This window comes from Chelonoidis abingdonii, chromosome 19 (genome assembly GCF_003597395.2).
Source record: "Chelonoidis abingdonii isolate Lonesome George chromosome 19, CheloAbing_2.0, whole genome shotgun sequence".
NCBI classification, from domain to species: Eukaryota; Metazoa; Chordata; order Testudines; family Testudinidae; genus Chelonoidis; species Chelonoidis abingdonii.
The window spans coordinates 38,669,173-38,688,744 of NC_133787.1; the positions used below are offsets into that span (position 1 = coordinate 38,669,173).

At 40.9% G+C, this 19,572-nt stretch overlaps 1 protein-coding gene across 2 annotated transcripts in view; it reads left to right on the forward strand.

Moving 5' to 3' along the window:
* Positions 1-19,572, forward strand: part of ZC3H18 (zinc finger CCCH-type containing 18) — a 65,622-nt gene that overhangs the window by 20,466 nt on the left and 25,584 nt on the right. For both annotated transcript variants that reach the window (XM_032764196.2, XM_075073817.1), the window contains exons 4-9: positions 2,562-2,710; positions 3,009-3,101; positions 3,889-4,046; positions 6,010-6,042; positions 9,628-9,745; positions 11,123-11,421. In XM_032764196.2, the coding sequence (XP_032620087.1) occupies positions 2,562-2,710; positions 3,009-3,101; positions 3,889-4,046; positions 6,010-6,042; positions 9,628-9,745; positions 11,123-11,421 (850 nt within the window). The remainder of the gene's footprint in view (positions 1-2,561; positions 2,711-3,008; positions 3,102-3,888; positions 4,047-6,009; positions 6,043-9,627; positions 9,746-11,122; positions 11,422-19,572) is intronic.

Here is a 19,572-nt window from a genome sequence, read left to right on the forward strand (position 1 = left end):
TCATGAAAGTGTAATTTACAAATGTATCAGAGGGGTAGCCATGTTAGTCTGAATCTGTAAAAGCAGCAGAGAATCCTGTGGCACCTTACAGACTAACAGACGTTTTGGATCATGAGCTTTCGTGGGTGAATTCATCTGACAAAGTGGGTATTCACCATGCAAGGCACTGCATTTAGCCGTATTACAAATGTAGGGTTTTTTTGTTACATAACTGCACTCAAAAATAAAACACTAAGGCAAACAAGTTTGTTTACATTTGCAGGAGATAATGCTGCCTGCTTCTTGTTTACAGTGTCATCTGAAAGTGAGAACAGATGTTCCCATGGCACTTTTGTAGCCGGCATTGCAAGGTATTTACATGCCAGATATGCTAAACGTTTGTATGCCCCTTCATGCTTCAGCCACCATTCCAGAGGACATGCTTCCATGCTGATGACGCTTGTTTTAAAAAATAAAAATAAAAAAAAAATGCGTTAATTAAATTTGTGACTGAACTGCTTGGGGGGAGAATTATGTCCCCTGCTCTGCTTTACTTGCATTCTGCCATATATTTCATGTTACAGCAGTCTTGGATGATGATCCAAAGCACATGTTTTTCGTTTTAAGAACACTTTCACTGCAGATTTGACAAAACGCAAAGAAGGTACCAGTGTGAGATTTCTAAAGATAGCTGCAGCACTCGGCCCGAGTTTTAAGAATCTGAAGTGCCTTCCAAAATCTGAGAAGGACAAGGTAGGGAGCGTGCTTTCAGAAGTCTTAAAAGAGCAACACTCCGATGTGGAAACTACAGAACCTGAACCACCGAAAAGGAAAAACAACCTTCAGCTGGTGGCATCTGACTCAGATAATGAAAGTGAACATGCATCAGTCTACACTGCTTTGAATTGTTATCAAGCAGACACATATCCCCTGGAATGGTGGCTGAAGCATGAAGGGACATGTGAATCTTTAGCACATCTGGCACGTAAATATCTTGCGATGCCAGCTACAACTGTGCCATGAGAATGCCTGTTCTCACTTTCAGGTGATGTAAACAAACTTGTTTGTCTGAGCGATTGGCTGAACAAGAAGTAGGACTGGGTGGACTTGCAGGCTCTAAAATTTTACATTGTTTTATTTTTGAATGCAGTTTCTTTTGTACATAATTCTACATTTGTAAGTTCAGTTTTCATGCTAAAAAGATTGCACTACAGTACTTGTACTAGGTGAATTGAAAAATACTATTTCTTTTTTGTTTTTTTCCGGTGCAAATACTTGTCATAAAAAATAAATATAAAGTGAGCACTGTACACTTCATATTTTGTGTTATAATTGAAATCAGTATATTTGAAAATGTAGAAAACATCCAAAATATTTAAATAAATTATTGTTTAACAGTGCAATTAATCACAATTTTGTTAATCGCTTGACAGCCTTACTGGAAATATTCAAATATACTATCCTTTCTTAATGAGTGAAGTCAGTTTTATAAAGTTCCTGAAGGGGGCACACTAACTCTCTTAGAAAACATTAACGTACCAAATGACTAAGGTTAACTTACTCAAGTGTTATCTTTGATGCATATAAAAGCTCACAGTTAACTTAGTGCCTTGGCAATGCACAGCCTTGGAGACTTTAGCACAGAACTGATACAACACAGACAGTGTCAATGTAACTTTCCTTTGTGTGTTGTCCTGCCAATGTCTCCCCACCTGGACTTGGAGGGACCACCTTTAGGCGTGAGAGGGTGGTTAAATTTCTGTGTCCCATTAACTTTTCATTGCTGATGCTGAGACTGCCAATCAAGGTTGCAGTTATAGTGGTGATTGTGTGACACAGACACCTGTCAGGATCGCTACTGAAGGACCATCAAATGATTTTATGTGAGGAGCTAAAAGGAAAAGCAAGTTCTGTTACCTACTAACCTGAACTAAATTCAGACCTGGAACTAGGCCATATCCATATCCCATTACGAACACCTGAGTTCCCCATGGGTACGATAACTTCAGCTAACCCACTGCAGCATCATAGGTGGACTTTCAGGGGAGCTGATGTTAAACTTTGTCTCTGGCCCCCTGAGAATGTTTCTCCTGCTCCCGTGCAGAATGAGGTATTAGAGGAGCTTGGGTTATATTTTTCTTCCTGACCACCGGCCTGTGTATGTAATTCAGACTGATGCCTTTAAACTTCTTGCTGGGTTATTTAGTTTTGAGCTATAAAAGTTCCCAACTGTGCTCTAAGCACTTTTTACTTCTAAAAGTGCACACAAAACACTCTGGATCACTACCCACGTAGACAGCCCTCCCACCCTACCAGAGTAAGTGTCTCGGGTTTTTGCTCACCCGTGATCCCAACTGAATTCATCTCTCAGGAAAAGCCCAGGCAAAAAGGCTTTGCTGGGTGCCCTGACAGTAAGAGACTGTGAACCGAGGTGGGAAGCAGAAAGGTCATGTCTCTGAAAATCAGAGATGCTCTCTCCTGGAAGACTTCAGATAGTTCTGGAGCTGAACTAGATACCAGAGCTTCCAGGTGTTTGACTGTTCTGTGCAGTATTTTAATGAGATTTCTGTGCTTTTTCACAGGTCACTGTACTTGGGGAATGAACTGTAGGTTTATCCATCCTGGTGTGAACGACAAAGGGAACTACTCCTTGATCTCAAAACCAGACCCTTTCTCACCCAACGGTGCTCCTCCCATTGGCCCTCACCCACTGATGCCAGCAAACCCCTGGGTATGAAAACATCGGTTTGCATTTGCAGCTTCTGTGTTTTTTGCTTGTTTAGATCTGCAGATACATTGCAGATGGCGAAGGATTTGTTTAATTTGGGCCGTTAACTTAGCAAAATCAAATGTTCTTCTGGGATGCATAAATTTTAAGAAGGTGCTTTTTACAACCTCTAGTAAATGGCAATAACTTTCAAAGTGCCCTACTGATGTTTCGCCTGGATAGTCGCAAACCTTCACAAAGCACAATTTTCAGCCTGTATCAGCCTGTGTCTTTTCCCCTTTCCTTCTCATTTTTCTAACAGGGTGCACCTGTAGTTGATGAAATTTTGCCCCCACCCCCTCCAGACCCTCCAACAGAAAGTGCCTGGGAGAGAGGACTCCGGCATGCTAAAGAGGTAAAGTGTTCTTTAAGAAATACACTAACGTCTTTCACTCAACCTATGTGTATCATTGGTGGCAGAAGGACAATATAGTCAAAGCCTCTGGGAATGACTTTCAGTCGTCTCTTCTCTCTGCTCGGTGGAGACAGTTAAGAAGTGTCAGAGGGCATAGCCACTACTTTTTGGTCTGGTTTGTAAAATGTTTCTGTGATACTAACCTTGAACCTCTTGGGGGATGTGTAACTTTATCCTTTTTTCTTTGGGGGAGTCTGTTTTGTATGTTTAACCCAACAGTCACCTTTGTGTTATATAATATGGCAATCCTTTGGTCGAAGAGCTGGTTTCCAGCTCTCTTTTTCCCATCAGCACTAGCCAGTGGAGATCACTCCTGAGCAGGGCAAAGGACACTATATTTAACTTGCCAATACAGCAGAACTGTTTTCAAGCTGGTACAGTGTGCCATTGCCTCTCTGCTTTTTCCTGTGGTGCTTGCAGGGTAAAACCCTGTTTTGTTCAGCTACGAAGATGTGGGTTTAACTTTCTTGAGAGCCTTTTAGGGATCCCACTAATTTGGCTGTCTGATTCATCTTTGTGAGCTAACAGGATAGTGAAATATTATATGTTTTGTTTCAAGTAGTTATCCAAACCCTAACTGTTCGTGAGAATTGAACAGGAGAGGGACAGGTTAATTAGGAAGCAGGTCCCTCACTAGAGCTGATGTGCCATTAGTAAGCTGAACTTTGCCCTCCATGCCTCAAACTTGTTGCTTCCTTAAAAAGCCTTTTATTGTGCCTTGTGACAGGTATTAAAAAAGGCAACAATGAGAAAAGAACAAGAGCCTGATTTTGAGGAGAAGCGGTTTACGGTGACCATTGGAGAAGATGAACGTGAATTCGACAAAGAAAATGAATTTTTCCGGGACTGGAATTATCGCATCACTAGAGATGTCCGAGATTCAGCGTAAGATGTGGCTTTGTGCTTACATCCTTGCTTTTTAGGTGGATGAGTGGGAAGGAATCCCCACATGTCTGTCTGCAGTTAACCTTTCGCTCCAGTTGTGTAGAAATACACAGTCCTCTGAAGATTAGCCACATTTATGTAACAACATCAGAAGCATGCCAGCAAAAGCCATAGGCACCACTGTTACTTGGCATGCCTCAGTTGGTCCTAGTTCAAAACTAGTTTTCCTTCTATGCTTTTTTAGCTTTATTCCTTCAGAGCACTTTGCTCTTGTTTCTTCAGAGCCTAGTTTGCCAATTTGATTGTCTAGCTGCGTACTGCATTTATCATGTTAGTTTGGGCTAGTGGTTTGTGTTCCTTTGGTATTTACACAACTCAGGCATACACTGAAAAGTTTAATATTGTGTGTGTACACACACCAATACCCTGGATCATCAGAGCAGCAGTGACACCATCTTGACTGGATTAATGCTTACACTGTTCATGTAAGGGCAGCAATCATGGTCGGCATGGCACTAGATTAGCCTCTGACATCTTAGCCAGCCCTTGATTAATCATTTGATAGGTCACCAACCAGAAGACTTAACCTACATGTAGTCAGGACTTGCAGAGTGGGAAGATTCTGGGCAATGAAAAATGTCTGAAACATCATACCTGCAGGAGTTTTGTGAGGTAAAACTAAGTGGGAGTGATGGAAGCATCAGTCAGCACCCTGCTTAGGGGACTGGAAGCAGTTCACAGCTCTCTAGAGTGGCTGGCTGGCTGTAGAATCCAGCAGGCAATATGACACCAGTCACCTTTAGGAGTTGGTTTTCTGTTTTTTTTGAAGTCATGTGGGCTAGAAAATCATTTTAAAAAAATTAACGCATAAGTTCTGCAGGAGCTAAAGGGTAAGCCCTGGGTGAGCCACACTCTCTCTCACTCACTCACTCCTGCTCACCGTATAAGCATGCATTTGCCAAGACTTGGTCCCAGCTAGTATGACTGTGGAGGAAATGAAAACATAAGAGGGGCAAATGAAAGTGGTTGGTAGGCGCAGATTTGCCCTGGAATTAAACATAATTCCTTTTTTACATTTTTACTATGAGAGGGATCATGCACCCAATTCTGTAGGTAGTTGCAGAACAGTAACTCCCTATATATAGTAAAAGCTAACATCAGTCATTTTGTAACCTGGTTTTATTTGATTCTCACCTTAGCATATCTGCAACGCTCCTCAAGTGGCATTTGACCAGGATTCAACACCAAATTTTGTCCGCTGGTTGGATCATTAGCTTCCCTGGCCTGGGACGGGTACTGATGAGGAGCACAATATGAACACTGATCCATGCCCCCCTATTTGATTCTGAAAAACTTTCCCACGTAACAGTACATGTCCCTAATATTATTAACAGGTTACTAAAATGCAGGTATTACAGATTCTTAAATATCTAAGTAGACAAAGCCTGGATTGATAACTAGGTTTTACACATGTTAAAACCCATCTTCTTAAATCTACAAGTATTCAGGTGGTTGTTTTACAGTATTGCAGTAGTACTCAGCAGAGATTCCATCAAGTGCTCCATGTTGCTAGGCACTTGTACTCTCCTTAGACATAGTCAGTTTAACCTTTTACTTGTGTGCAGCAAAGTTGAACAGAATTTATAAATCTAGTGTGGATTGAGTCCTGAAAAAGTGATCATCCAATTCATTCAGGAAATTCCAGAGGAACGCTTCTGTGTAACCAGATTGATATAGGAAATAACTTTTTCTCCTTAGCAAGCTTTGTATGTTGAGCCATTAAATTTAAGCTGGAAAATGTCAGCAATTTGTAAGCCCTTAATCATTGCAAGAGCCAAATAACATATCGCAGCACGTCCTAACTACTGAATATTTAGATCATAACGTTGATAGCATGATTGTTTTGTGACATACAGAGATGGCTAAATAGTTCATGAATTTTTTCTCTTTTAAAAAATTATAGGGAGGTGGACGTCAAAGAAAATGTTAACTATGGGTAAGTAGTTTTTTTCTGATTTCAGTACTGTCCCAACATTTTCTGTAAGAAAATGAAAATGTTCCCTTAATTTTTTTCTGTTTCACTTTTTCAAATTTATTAGGCTACAGACAATTGTCACAAAGTTGGCTGCAGCTGATCAATTGTTTGTATATATTTTTATTTTGGATGCTGCCAGTTGTTGGTAGCAGATTATAAAATTTGAAGTTACATCCTTAATTTTATAAATAGACCTAGAATGCAAAACAGTGGTGTATGTTTCTATAAATACAAATTTACATAAATACCTTACAGGGAAGGGAGTGGAGAACATTGGGGTGGGGCTGGGTTGAAAAGTCAATTTCTCCTTTGATGTAGTTTAAAATACCTTTCTGTTTTTGTACCTGAAAACCATGAGTCACTGAACCTGTTCTCTGCTAGTGGTGCAAGAATCTAGAACTGAATTCAGTATTTGGTACCTGTAATATGGAGCTGTGTTATAAGTTTGGGGGGGAGCGATAGCTCAGTGGTTTGAGCATTGGCCTGCTAAACCCAGGGTTGTGAGTTCAGTGCTTGAGGGGGGCATTTAGGGATCTGGGGCAAAATCAGTACTTGGTCCTGCTAGTGAAGACAGGGGGCTGGACTCAATGACCTTTCAGGGTCCCTTCCAGTTCTATGAGATAGGTGTATCTCCATATACATATAATGTCATCAGCATCTTCAAGCAGAAATGTGGAAATCTTAAGATATGTAGAAGTGTTGAAATAAATACATATAATAACTTGGCTCCCAGGATAGCGCTCAGATCTCACTCTGCCCTAGCTTTTTGGCCACTTATATTCTACGGAGGGGTGGTGTCGTAGTGTTACCCTTCCTATCTTTCAGTACAGGCTACTAAGCTGAGTATGGGATTGGAAGACAGAGCTCTTGATTTCTAATCTTAGCTTTGCCTCTTCCTCCTGTGGCCTTGGAAGTTACTTGAACCTTTACGCTGGGGGAGATTTCAGCACTAAAAAATTTAAAATTTAGTGCATAATATTTTAAAATTCTGCATATCTTATTTGCCAAAATAACACAATATAATCACATCCGTTTCAATTATTTTTGTAATTTATTGTGAAATATCTGCCAGCATGTATGTCTGTAACAGCAAAAAAGATTCAAGAAATATTTTTTGACAAATAGATTCCTTACTAGGCATATTATAACAGAACTTTTAGTAGTAATTCATTTAAAATACAATACAGAACTGCATTTCCTGCACCCCCCAGAAGCAGTGCAAAGGCTGGGGGAGTCGGGGTAACAGAGAAGTTGAGGGAGAGGGAAGTAAGTGCTGGGCCGGAGTCTGGGAGTGAACCTGGAGGGTTGTTGGGTGTGGCTGGGAGAAGTATGGAACGGGATATTTTTCTACAGGGGGCAGGAGGAGGAATTGTTAGGGAGTTGTGGAGCCTCCCCCATGCTGACCCCTAGCCTCTCCCATTCAGTCAGGCACATCTGCCCCGTTCCCATGCACTCCCACTCAGCCACTCCTCTCCCCCCCTTTTACTATGTGACCATGCACCCCCACTCCTGTTCAATCCCTTCACCCCATTAACTTCTGTGGCCCTGCCCCAATCTGTCTCTCCAACTCCCTTCTGAACTCCAGTCTATATGACCCCCAGCAGCCCTGTGTGCCCTGTGCTGTCCGTCTTCCCCCTCCCACCACCATATGCTTTGCTGCCTCGTCTGGCCTTGCAGACAGGGTACCTTGAGGAAAGCAGCCTCTCTTCCTCTTGCTCCATGGCTAGCTGATCTGGCCCTGAGTAAGCTGCCCTCTTCTGGTGCAACAGCAGCCCCTGGTATGCGAAAGGTGTAATTGCAGCACCTCCCCAGCAGAATGTGTTTTCTGAAAAGAAAAAAGAATTTGCTGGGGAACATGAATTCTGTGCCTACACGATGGCGCAGAATTCCCCCTGGAGTAACTCGGTACCCATTTTCTCATCTGTAACATGAGTATAATACTTACTACCTGCCATCTGATTTGCAAAGATTAGTTGTTATTGGGTACATGTGTAATAAGCCTCTGTCCCCCAAATCTGGACCTTAGCGTCCAAAATCTGGGTGCTTAACATGAAACTCCCCCAAGCTTATTACCAGCTTGGATCTGATATCTCGCTGCCACCAATCAGGATTCTGAGCTCCTGATAAACTCTCCCGGGTCTCCCCCAAACCTTTCCCTGGGGGGCCCCCCAAGACCCAGAAGCTCTGAGTCTTACGGGTAAGGGAAATACTCCACTTCTCTTCCCCCTCCCTTTCCCACCCAGACTTTCCTCTCTGGGCTAACTTGGGAGAGCTGATGCAATCTCTTTACATCACAATACCAAGAAGCCTGTCCCCTTTCTTCCCCAAAGAGACAAACCTCAAGCACAAGGAAACAGAGATGATCCTATCTCTCTTTCCCCCTCCCACCAACTCCCTGGTGCTGCCGAGCTTCCCTCCGTAGCTCTAACACAAAGAGAATCCCCTCCCCAGAGAGAGAACTCAAACAAGTCTTAAAAGAAAACTTTATATAAAAAGAAAGAAAATACATAAGAATATAAACTCTGCATTCAAGAGATCATACAGAGCTATTGCTTATAAGAAAATAGGAATAAACAGTCTGATTCAAAAGATATCCAATTTAAACATTCCAGCAAGATACACACATGTAAATACAAAATACAATATAAACCTATTGCTTTTCCTTTTGTACTTACACCTTGGTAACAGAAGGGTAGAAAGAAGCTTGGAGATAGAAAGAAAACATCTTCTCTCATAGCCGAGAGAAAACAAACAGACAGAACAAAAACAAACACCCCCAGAAGTTCCCTCTCTCACTTTGAAAAATCCGGTTTCCTGATTGGTCCTCTGGTCAGGTGTTTGGTTCCCTTTGTTAACCCTTTACAGGTAAAAGAAACATTAACCCTTAGCTATCTGTTTATGACAACATGCCATAAAGATACCAAATAGTATTAGTAAAGCTGTTCTAACAGAGGAAGCTTTGCATACTAGAGGACTGGTGGCTTTTAGACTCTTTGCCCCAAAAGGAAAGTGTCTGCATGTGGCATATTTTTCTCTCACTAGAAAGCTCTGCCAACATGCTGCTTCCTGGTACATTCACAAGTGTCATATACACATTACTTCTGCGGACACAGCAGTAGGAGACTCCAGGGTCTGTCCTACTTTCCGGGTCCATGGGTAATCTCCCTTGATGGGAGCTGCACTTGTGCGCTGGGGAGAAAATATGCTAAACTCTAAATGGATGGGGAGGAACTGTGCTCTGTTACACCAACATAAATATATATGAAGTAGCCTCTGTAGAAATCAAATGAAGTTACTCTAGATTCACCTCAGTTGAGCTGAGAACACAATTATGAGAATGTGCTTTTCTAAGTTTTGTTTTTTTGTAATATTTAGAGGCTTTCTGAACCTCTCCCCAGATACTTATGTGAACCATTTTATACAGTAATTAATCTCTGAATATTTTTCCCTGTCAATATGCTTAGCATTTTCATTTATAAATGCAACAATTTTCCTAACGTGCAAATGATATTTACCTGTTTAATCCTCTCCCCTTTCTCAATATAGGCTTGATTCCTATACAGATCCCTATTACGATTATGAAATAGAACGGTTCTGGCGTGGTGGGCAATATGAGAACTTTAGGGTGCAATACACAGATCCAGACCCATATCGTAACTACAGAGTAAGTAAGGTAACATGCACTGTTTCCTAAGCTTTGCACTCTCTCTTCCTCCAGGTCCTTCACATACATTTGTTTTCGATTACCATATAAGACATATGTTGGCATTAGATTTTTTTTCTCTTTTTTGGCAGACAGTGTAGACAACACTTTTCCTTAATCTCTAAAACGATTCAATCATTTATTTATTTAAGTTCTGGTAATGTGCAGATCACTGAACAAGACAAATATACTGGCCCTGTTCTGCTGAGTTCACACTCTGTCTTTTAGATAAGGCAGAAGAACTTAGTGGCACAACCCAGCTGAAGGAGTTAGTTTGGTATCCTTTGTCACTTACCTCCTGGGGGTGGAGAAAGCATTTGACAGATGGAGGTAGTGTTTGGGGACCTTGCAAAGAAGTGAGTCTAAAGGAGGGATTTGAATGAAGACCAGTCTGCATGAGCATTGTCCGCTGGGACAGAAAGAGACGGATGGATTTGGGCATGTGTGTTATGTACACAAGTAGACTCTCACCAGGATAAATGGGTATTTAAGAAATGTAATACCCATTATGATAATTGGGCTTTGCGTACAGTGGTCACTTTGCATTGAGATGAGGGAGGCAGCAGCTTTGACTGGTCTGCCGCTAGAATCCAGGGGGAATCTCCTTGTTACGTTGTTGCAGCGGACTTGCTTATAGAATGAAAGGTCGGAGTGTTTTCATTGAAAACATTCTTATTTCCATTCCATATTCCAAAGGCTATATTGGCACCTGTTGCCAGGTCACAGACTGCAGTGCCTTGGGACACATTGGTAATGAGAACTAATTTTGCCCGACGCTAAGATTTTCAGCTGTATTTGTTATACAGAAGAATAGCAGTAGCTGTTTTTTTTCCTGTAAACTTAAATAACACTTTAAGAGTTCTGTGATGTTCAGATTAGAAAAGTGGCTAGTCCTTAGTGCATTTTTGGTGCTGTGTCATCTGATTTTTTTATATTATGCTCATTTGCAAAATTCAGGAATTGCTAATGGGTCAAAGTAGCAATGTGTGGCAGTGTGACCTTCTCCCTAAGATAGGTGAACAGCCGCATATGTATTACTTTCTTCTCAAGGGAAGCCTTCTAGATAATTGTCCATGTTCATCATTGATGGCTCTGTTGCCTTCAGTGAAGTTAGATGAACCTGATGCTGTGTTTTATGTCTTTATACAACTCCTAAGTAATTTTGAAACATTATGGCAAACACAAACTCCAATTGTCCCCCTGATGCCCTGGTGTAACTTTGGCGAGCTAGTATAATTGTTTCCAATTTGAGACTTTAAAACCTCACACTTTCATTAGTGAGGAGATGTAAGCATGGAAGTGATGTCAACGTGTCTTGTTTTGTTATATTTTTACAAGGAAAGAGAGAGAGAACGGGAAAGGGAAAGAGAAAACCGACAGCGAGAACGGGAGCGGGAACGAGAGAGAGAACGGGAGCGGGAGCGACGACAGAGAGAGAGAGAACGCGAGAGGGAACGGGAGCGTGACAAGGAACGCCAGCGAAGGAAAGAAGAGTGGGAGAGAGAGAGGGAGAGAGTGAAGAGAGATGAAAAAGACAGACAGCACAGAGACCGGGACAGAGATCGAGACCGGGACAGAGAGAGGGAACGTGAAAAGGAAAAAGAAAAACCAAAACCTAGGTCACCGCAGCCGCCAAGGTATGTGCTCCTTTATTGATGCTTGGTTTTGTTTGGTACTGTGGATTAGCCAGAGATGCACCAAGCAGGGAGAGGGGATGTATGATGTTAGGGCAGCAGACAATAGAGCTTCGAAGTAGGAAAAGCAGTAGTTCCAAGGGAAGTGCACTGATGATAGGGAATATGCTTTGCCAGCCAGTAAATGGAGCTAAAGCAACATCTGATTAGAGCGTCAAGGGCATTCACCATTGCAGGCTGTACATAGAGAAGAGAACTTCTGGGTGGAAGTGTTCAAGGTGTCTTTGGGATGTACCTGGGAGGAGTCTAGATTGCGTAGAGCTGTGGAGTCCAGAGCCACGGTAACTGAGTTTAATGTGCCTCTCAGAAGTCTAGCTGGCTGAGCACAGGACATGGAAGCATTGACATCGGCTCCTTCTGTGGCCTTGGGAAATGACTCTTGGCAAGAATCCAGGATGGATTGGGCATTTTTAAAAATAACAAAAATATCCAGTGTTCTAGTTAATACTAAAAACAAAAAGGGGATGGGAAGACGTAAAGCCTCAATTTTCAGGGATTAAGTCAATCTCTGTTACAAATTAGGATGAGATTTCCCTGTGGGGAGGGGCTGGTTACTCAGATCTGCCAGTTGCAGGGTTTCTTGCACCTTCCTCTGAAACCTCTAGTGCTAGCCACAGTCAGAGACAGAGTACTAGATCCTGCATGGGAATTCCTATGTTCCTGTTTCCCAATCTGTCAACCAAGTTACTCCTTACAATAACTCACAAGTGGGTTTGGATTAACTGTAAAGCACTATATAAATATTAGAGCTGATCGGGTGGGGGGGGGAAATGGAATTTTCATCCCTTGGAAATTCTGATATTGCAACACCTGTTTTCATCCTATGTCAGGGAAAAAATAAAATATCAAAACCGTTTGCAAAATTAAAAGTTCAATAAAACTTCAATTCAAAAATGTTGAAGTATTTGGGAAATAGGTGGGAGATGTAGTCAAGGAGCAAGGCTCATGGGGGGAAATGGATGCCTGAGGGACCCAGAACTGCATCTCCTGCGATGCACTGCAGTCTCTCCATGTGGCTGAGTCACAATGGTGCATAGAGACTGCAGTGCATCATGGGAGAGTTAGTCCATCTGAGGAGCTGGGCCTCTAGGGGTGAATAGAGACCATGAGTGACCCAGAACTACAACTCCCACATAGTACTGCTGTGATGCAGGTAGGTGCAGAGATTAATGTCGACCCAACCCAAAATGAAACACTTTTAAGTTTTCCTGGTAGAAAATTTGGATGTATTTTTAAATGAAGTCCCATTTTCCAACAGGAAAACATTTTATTAAGAATCTTTCTACTATCCCTAATAAATACTAAGTGTTCAAGTGTCTTATCAATATGGTTATATTAATGTAAAAAACTGCAGTTAAAACACAGATGTTAGAAGTAGTGAATATAAATATGCAGTTTTAATTACCTCAGTTGCCACTCGTCCCTCTTAGGCTGCTGGTTCACATTCGTGCTAGGTCAGTGATGGCAAAGATCTTGTCATCTATAATTGTTTGACTCATGATGCGAGTTGATTACCTCTGTTCTAAAATGCCAGTGTTGGTCTTGTTTGTCATGACTGATCTGATGACCGTGCCCATGGGCACAGATGTGAGACTACAGGCTGAATGGTGCCATGGAGACTAAACTACCTTCTGTGGCGCTAGTGGTAGTTTTGCCCCAAATCAGGGGTAGGACAGCATGGAGAAATTTCCACCTAGGACTTGCTGGGGATAACTCTGGCACCCTTCACCAACCTTCAATTCAATTAACCGTCTCCTCAAAACTGTTCCTGGGTCTGAATAGTGGACACTATCATCATAGCAGGAAGGTTAGGCTCATGGGCTTGTGGTACCCTTCTTGATCTTTACACACTTTATGGATTTGATTTTTCCCAGCGAACAACCTCTCCTCGTTCACAGTGATCTGTGAACTACGTATTGACTCCCTAAACCAGAAGATAGGTCTGTATCTGATAAATAAAGAAATACAGCAGGGGAAGCTGAGGGTGCTCCTTGCCTTGTTTTCATCTGGTACAAAGCACACTGATCCAAAGGGTTCCAATAATCTGATTACTTTTGGCTCAATATCTGATATTTCTAGGAACTGTTGATTGACAAATCTAGTCGTTCAGACCCACTCCTGTCTCAGCCAGTAATTACAAGAAATACATAGATAAAGGTCAAGCAATGGTTCGACTAGAAGTTATGGGGAAATCCAAACAGGAACTTGTGTTGGCTTCGTTTGTAGGCTGGTTTAAAACCAAAAACAAATCACCTCCCCAAATGCTACAAATGAAGTGGTTATTGTGCTGTTTACATTGTTGCACATAGGGTAGATGTAAAATTTAATCCTTTAAAATCTGACATAAACCCTCAAATGAAGGGTGATAACTGTTTTATAAGGTAATGTATTTGGAGTGAAGCAATAGGAATGTTTAACAGTAAGCTAGTGTCTGAGAATCTCTTTATCTTGTTTCCAGTGGAGATGATGCTCCAATTGAAGACTCCTGCATGTTAGAAGTACTCTTATGTAAGCAGTCAGATCTCCAGTTTCTGCTGTTTAGACTCTACTCTTGAGCCACTAGCTCTGTTACATTTACAAGGGTTTGGGTTTATTGGAAGTAGAAAGAGAAAGGTAGGAAACCAAATAAAATAAAGGAAGCTGCCGTTTAAATCCTAGGGATTGTTTACACAGGAGATTACTGCTTGGCAGGCCAGTGTGTGACTACAGCACACTAGCTTGCGATGCAGTAACAGCCCATGTGGACATTGCTACAGTGTACTGCTGCTTGCAACACACATTTTAAAGTGTGGTTCTAATCTGAAACATGAGCACATTTATATAAATTTGCTAAAATGACACATTTTTGCCAGCCCTTTAAACTCTACCTCTTGCCTAGTGATACTGCCCCAGTAAGAATTCACCAACTCCCTACCTCCATTACGTACAAATAACTCAGTGCTATTTATAGAACTGTTTTCTAATTTTACCATTCTATGAATAAACCATTTACAAAGTTTAATATGTAACATCTTAGCAGTTGCTTCATCTTTAACCTGAATGCCTCTCCCTCATAGGGGAAGTAATTCTGTCCTGTTAGTTTATTTATAGACTCTTGTGCATTCCCTGATGTGTTAAATCACAACCCGTTGGCAATTCCAGCCTCTTTCGTAGTTCTTGGCTGCTAATATTCAATGCCTCCCTCTGTCACGTGGCTTTTTGATGTGGAAGACTATTGGCTTTCTAGGTTCATATGAAATTCATCATTCAGGCAATCATCAGGTAGCTGTCTGGCAGGCACTGCAGCTCTGAAGCCGGACATTGCATAATAAGCACATTCCCATTTCCAGCTGGAACGTGAATTAATTCTCCTTGGCTCTTTAGTGACTAAAGAGCTTAGAAAGCCCAGTTCCACAGAGACCATGCAAGAAAGCATGATGCAACTATTGAAATAGTAAAGATCTTTGCCACAGGTGTACCAAGGACAACTATAATTACTAGTAAATGGTATTCAATGCATTAACACAGGAGTTTCCCTAAAGGAAGTCAATAGAACAGAACAGAAACTATGACCAGTAGAATGTAAGATGGAAATTGAGAAGGATGGAAGAGGATTTGAAGATCAAACAGCCAGAAATGTAAAAACAAATATGACACTTCAAGTATATTGGAGTCTGGTGCAGTGGCCCCCTGGCAGTAAAGGTAGTAGTTGTGAATGGAGATTCTGCTGAGAATCATTACATCAGTCTTCACTACCGGGGATTTTTTCTAAAATGGATAGTAAAAGCAAATATTGAATGATATCCTCTTAGAGTCCAAGGCATCAGAAGGGGCATCCAGTCTGATCTCCTGTACAGCGCAGGTCAGAGAACTGCCCTCAAAATAATTCCTAGAGCAGAGCAATTAGGTGTTTTTCTAAAATTGATTTAAAAGTTGCCACTGATGGAGAATCTGCCATGACCATTGGTAAATTGTTCCAGTGGTTAATAATTCTCACTATTAAAGTATTTACACCTTATTTTCAGTCTGAATTTGTCTCGCTTCAACTTCCAGCCATTGGATCATGTTAGACCTTCCTCTACTAGATTCAAGAACCTGTTGTTAAATATTTGTTCCCCACGTAGGTACTTGTAGATTGTAATCAAGTCACCCCATAACCTTCTCTTTGTTAAGCTTAATAGATAGACTTAAAAGCAGCAAAGTGTCCTGTGGCACTTTATAGACTAACAGACGTTTTGGAGCATGAGCTTTCGTGGGTGAATACCCACTTCGTTGAATGCATGCAAAATGTCTATTAGTCTATAAAGTGCCACAGGACTCTTTGCTGCTTTTACAGATCCAGACTAACACGGCTACCCTTCTGATAGATAGACTTAAGGCGCTTAATCACTATAAGGCAGGTTTTCTAATGCTTTAATCATTCTCATGGCTCTTCTCTGATCCCTCTCCAATTTCTCAACATCCTGCTTGAATTATGTGCACCAGAACTGGACACAGGATTCCAGCAGCGGGTGCACCAGTGCCAAATACAGAGGGAAAATAAACTCTCTGCTCTTTCTCGAGATTCTCCTTTTTATGCATCCAAAGATTGCCATAGCTCTTTTGGCCACAGCATGTCACTCTGGGACTTGTGTTCAGCTGATTATCCAACCCAACTCCCAAATCTTTGTTAGTTAGAGTCACTGCTTCCGAGGATAGAGTCCCTCACCCTGTAAGCATGGCCTACACTCTTTCTTCCCAGATGTAAACATTTACATTTAACTGTATTAAAACATATACTGTTTGATGGAGCCAATCTTACCAAGCCATCCAGATCATGCTGGACCAGTGACTTCTCCTCTTCATTGTTTACCGGTCCTCCAGTTTTTGTGTCATCTGCAAACTTGAGCAGTGATGATTTTGTTGTCTTTCAGCTCATTAATATAAATGTTAAACAGAGTATGGTCAAGAACCAATCCCTGCGGGACCCCAGTAGAAATACCTGTTCAATGATGATTCCCCATTTACAATTACATTTTGAGACCAGTCAGTTAGCCAACTTTTAATCCATGTAATGTGTGTCATGTTCATTTGGTCTTCCTATTTTTTTAATTAAAATGTCATCCACTATCAAGTCAAATGTCTTACAGAAGTATCAGCACTGTTACCTTTAATCAACCAAACTTGTAGTCTCATAAAAAAAAAAAATCAAGTTAGTTTGACAAAATTCATTTTCCACAACCCATGTTGACTGGCATTAATTATATTACCCTTCTTTAATCCTTTATTAATCAAGTACTGTATAGCTGCTCCGTTATCTTTCCCAGGATCAACATCAGGCTGACAGGCCTATAATTATACAGGCTTATCTCGTTCACTCTTTTAAATTATTAGCTTTCTTCCAGTCTTCTGAAACTTCTCCCAGTTCCAGACTTACTGAAAATCAACATCAACAGTCCAGCAAGCTCCCCAGCCAGCTCTTTTAAAACTCTTGGATGCAAGTTATCTGGACCTACTGATTTTAAAATGTCTAACTTTTTTGTAGCTGCTGTTTTAATATCCTACTGAGATACTGGTGGACTGGAAAGAGTGTCATCATATATGGCATGACTGTATCATCTGTTTTTTCCAAATACAGAACAGAAATATTTATTGAACACTTTTGCCTTCTCTGCATTATGATAATTCTGCCATTTCCATCTAGTAATGACCAAATACCATTGTCATGATTCTTTTAGTTCCTAGTATTTTTAAAAACTCCTTATTGTTCTTAATGCTGCTGGCCACAGATTTCTCCTGGTGTCCTTTTGCTTTTCATATCAATTTTCTCAGTACTGCAGGGCCAAAAATTAAATCCTTCACCCAGCTATCTACACCACCCCCTCTAAAAAAAAAATCCCTGAGTTTTTTTCAGTCTCAGTTATCACCCCCAAAAAATATAAATGTATTTGTACGTTTATGGGAATCTTGAGCTAGTTTGTGATTCAAGATGAAAATAACTCGTATTGTGAAGGTTACTCTTTGTGGTGGGTGCAATAGAGAATAGTGTAACTTTCTGAGTTTAGAACCAACTAGTGCAGTTGCATCTGGTCAGCCACAGTTTGCAAACTGGAAAGTGTTAGAATAGGGCTGATCCCGGAAGGGAGTGGTTCAAAATAAGGCAATGCAAAGTGAGCGTGATTCAGGATTGTGAGACATACACCGTTGCAACCTGTCAGAGCTGACATTCAACAAGAAGGATTCATAATTTTCAGTGCTCCTCGATCAGTGTCATCTTTCCTAATAGGTCTTGGTTAACCAACTGTATTGCTGTTTGATTTCAGTTGCTTTTGTGTCCTTTCTGAGTAGATACTGTGTATTAAAACAGCTGGTATTATCTCAGAAATGCAGTACAATATTTTATTGTAGTCAGTAATTGGATTTTATCCTAATATACAAAATTGTGTGACTGGCTGCTGTTTGCATCTGACATTCCTTTTTGTTTTGTGAGTAATCTCAGCTGCTGTGTTAAAGCACTGCTAGATTAAAAACTTCGAACCACTCCATTTTAAAAATCTCACATTTTTGACAAACGTAAAATATTAATGATTATTTATAAAATGTGTCCTTGTTCCTGTTTGTTTTCTCTGACACTTTATATTTTATTCTAGGCACGGAAAATCGGCTAGTCCGTGTCAGTTTTATTATCTCTGCCTCATGGTCAAGTTCGTGCGCTAGCACACTGCTGCAATGTTGCTGCAGAGAAATATTTTTTTAGAATTAATGAAACTTTTTAAAGGTTTCAGTGAAAATGCTTCTATTGACTGTAGCTTTTGTTAAAGTTTAGCAACCCTGTAAAGCCTTCCTACTTATGCAGGCTTGTCCACCGCTTTTCAATAAAAATGGAAGATTTTGTGAACATAAACTGGGATCAGCAAGTAGCTTGTGTGACTTGAATGTGGACCTAAGGGAGTACATTCTTCTCTTAGTAGCTGTCCAAAGCTGGAATTACTAGAAAGAATGTGTGCCGCTCTGATAAAATTACTGTAAAGAATGAGGCAGAGTGACTAGACACTTTCACTTGTACCCCCGCAACAGAGGAAGCTGTAGCTCTAACATGTCAAATACCCAGCCTGCAAGACAGGTCCTGTTTCCTAGATATATTTATGCCAGTCTCGATGAGAGATTCAGATTCTACAGAATGAAAGCATCTGCTTTATTGAATTTTAAAGTTTGTCCTTTGTAGTTTTGAAGAAAAGCTTCCAAACACGATGAATGTAGTTCTGTCTTGGCCTGAAATGCTCCAAGAGATGCAAGCTGTCCCCATCCCTTTCAGTGGCACATTAACATTTATAATTGATAGCACTGCAAGGACCAGACTTTCACACCCGTGCCCGAACTGGGTAATTGCACATGCAAATCACCAAATTTGAAGTCACTAATATTCCATAGCATACTAAGAGACTTGAAATTCTGGTAATACACATATATACAGAGCTTAATTCTATGTATTTTTTTAAGTTACTAAACCTTAATGGCTGTTCATACAAATACTTCCAAACAGTTCTAGGTTTTTATTTCCTGTTGTAAAATTCCATTATACATTGCTGGAGAATGTGTGCTGATGTCAATGCCATGTCAAAGTTTACCTTCCTGCTAGAAAATAATTCTTTTCAAATAATAAAGATGGAGTTTCCTCTTTCAAAAATGAAAATATAGGTACACTTCAGAACAATAACCCTGAAGCTGCACTGACATCACTCGGTATTGTGTGCTAAGATTGCATTACCTGTGGTAGACTGATGTCGTGTGTGAGGGAGGGGAAGGAAGCACTTTCTCTAAGGTTATTTTCCTGGCCGTAGATTAGAAATGCTTATAGTAATTTGCATAAATACACTGAGAGGAGAACTGGGGGCATGAGGTCAGACTTCCTCTTTTAATTTCCTCGTGGAATGAAATGACGGAAGTCCTAGCAGCGGATTGCTCGATAGCTGCAGATTAAGCTGTGTGCAGTGGTGATCTACAATATGACTGCATTTCCAGCATAGGTAGCTTTATTCCCTCTTCTTTCCCTGGCAAAGCCAAGCTCGACCTGATTCCTTTTCTTGGTCAACACAATTTGAAATTCCAAATTAATGTCTCTTCCGGTTTCTACAG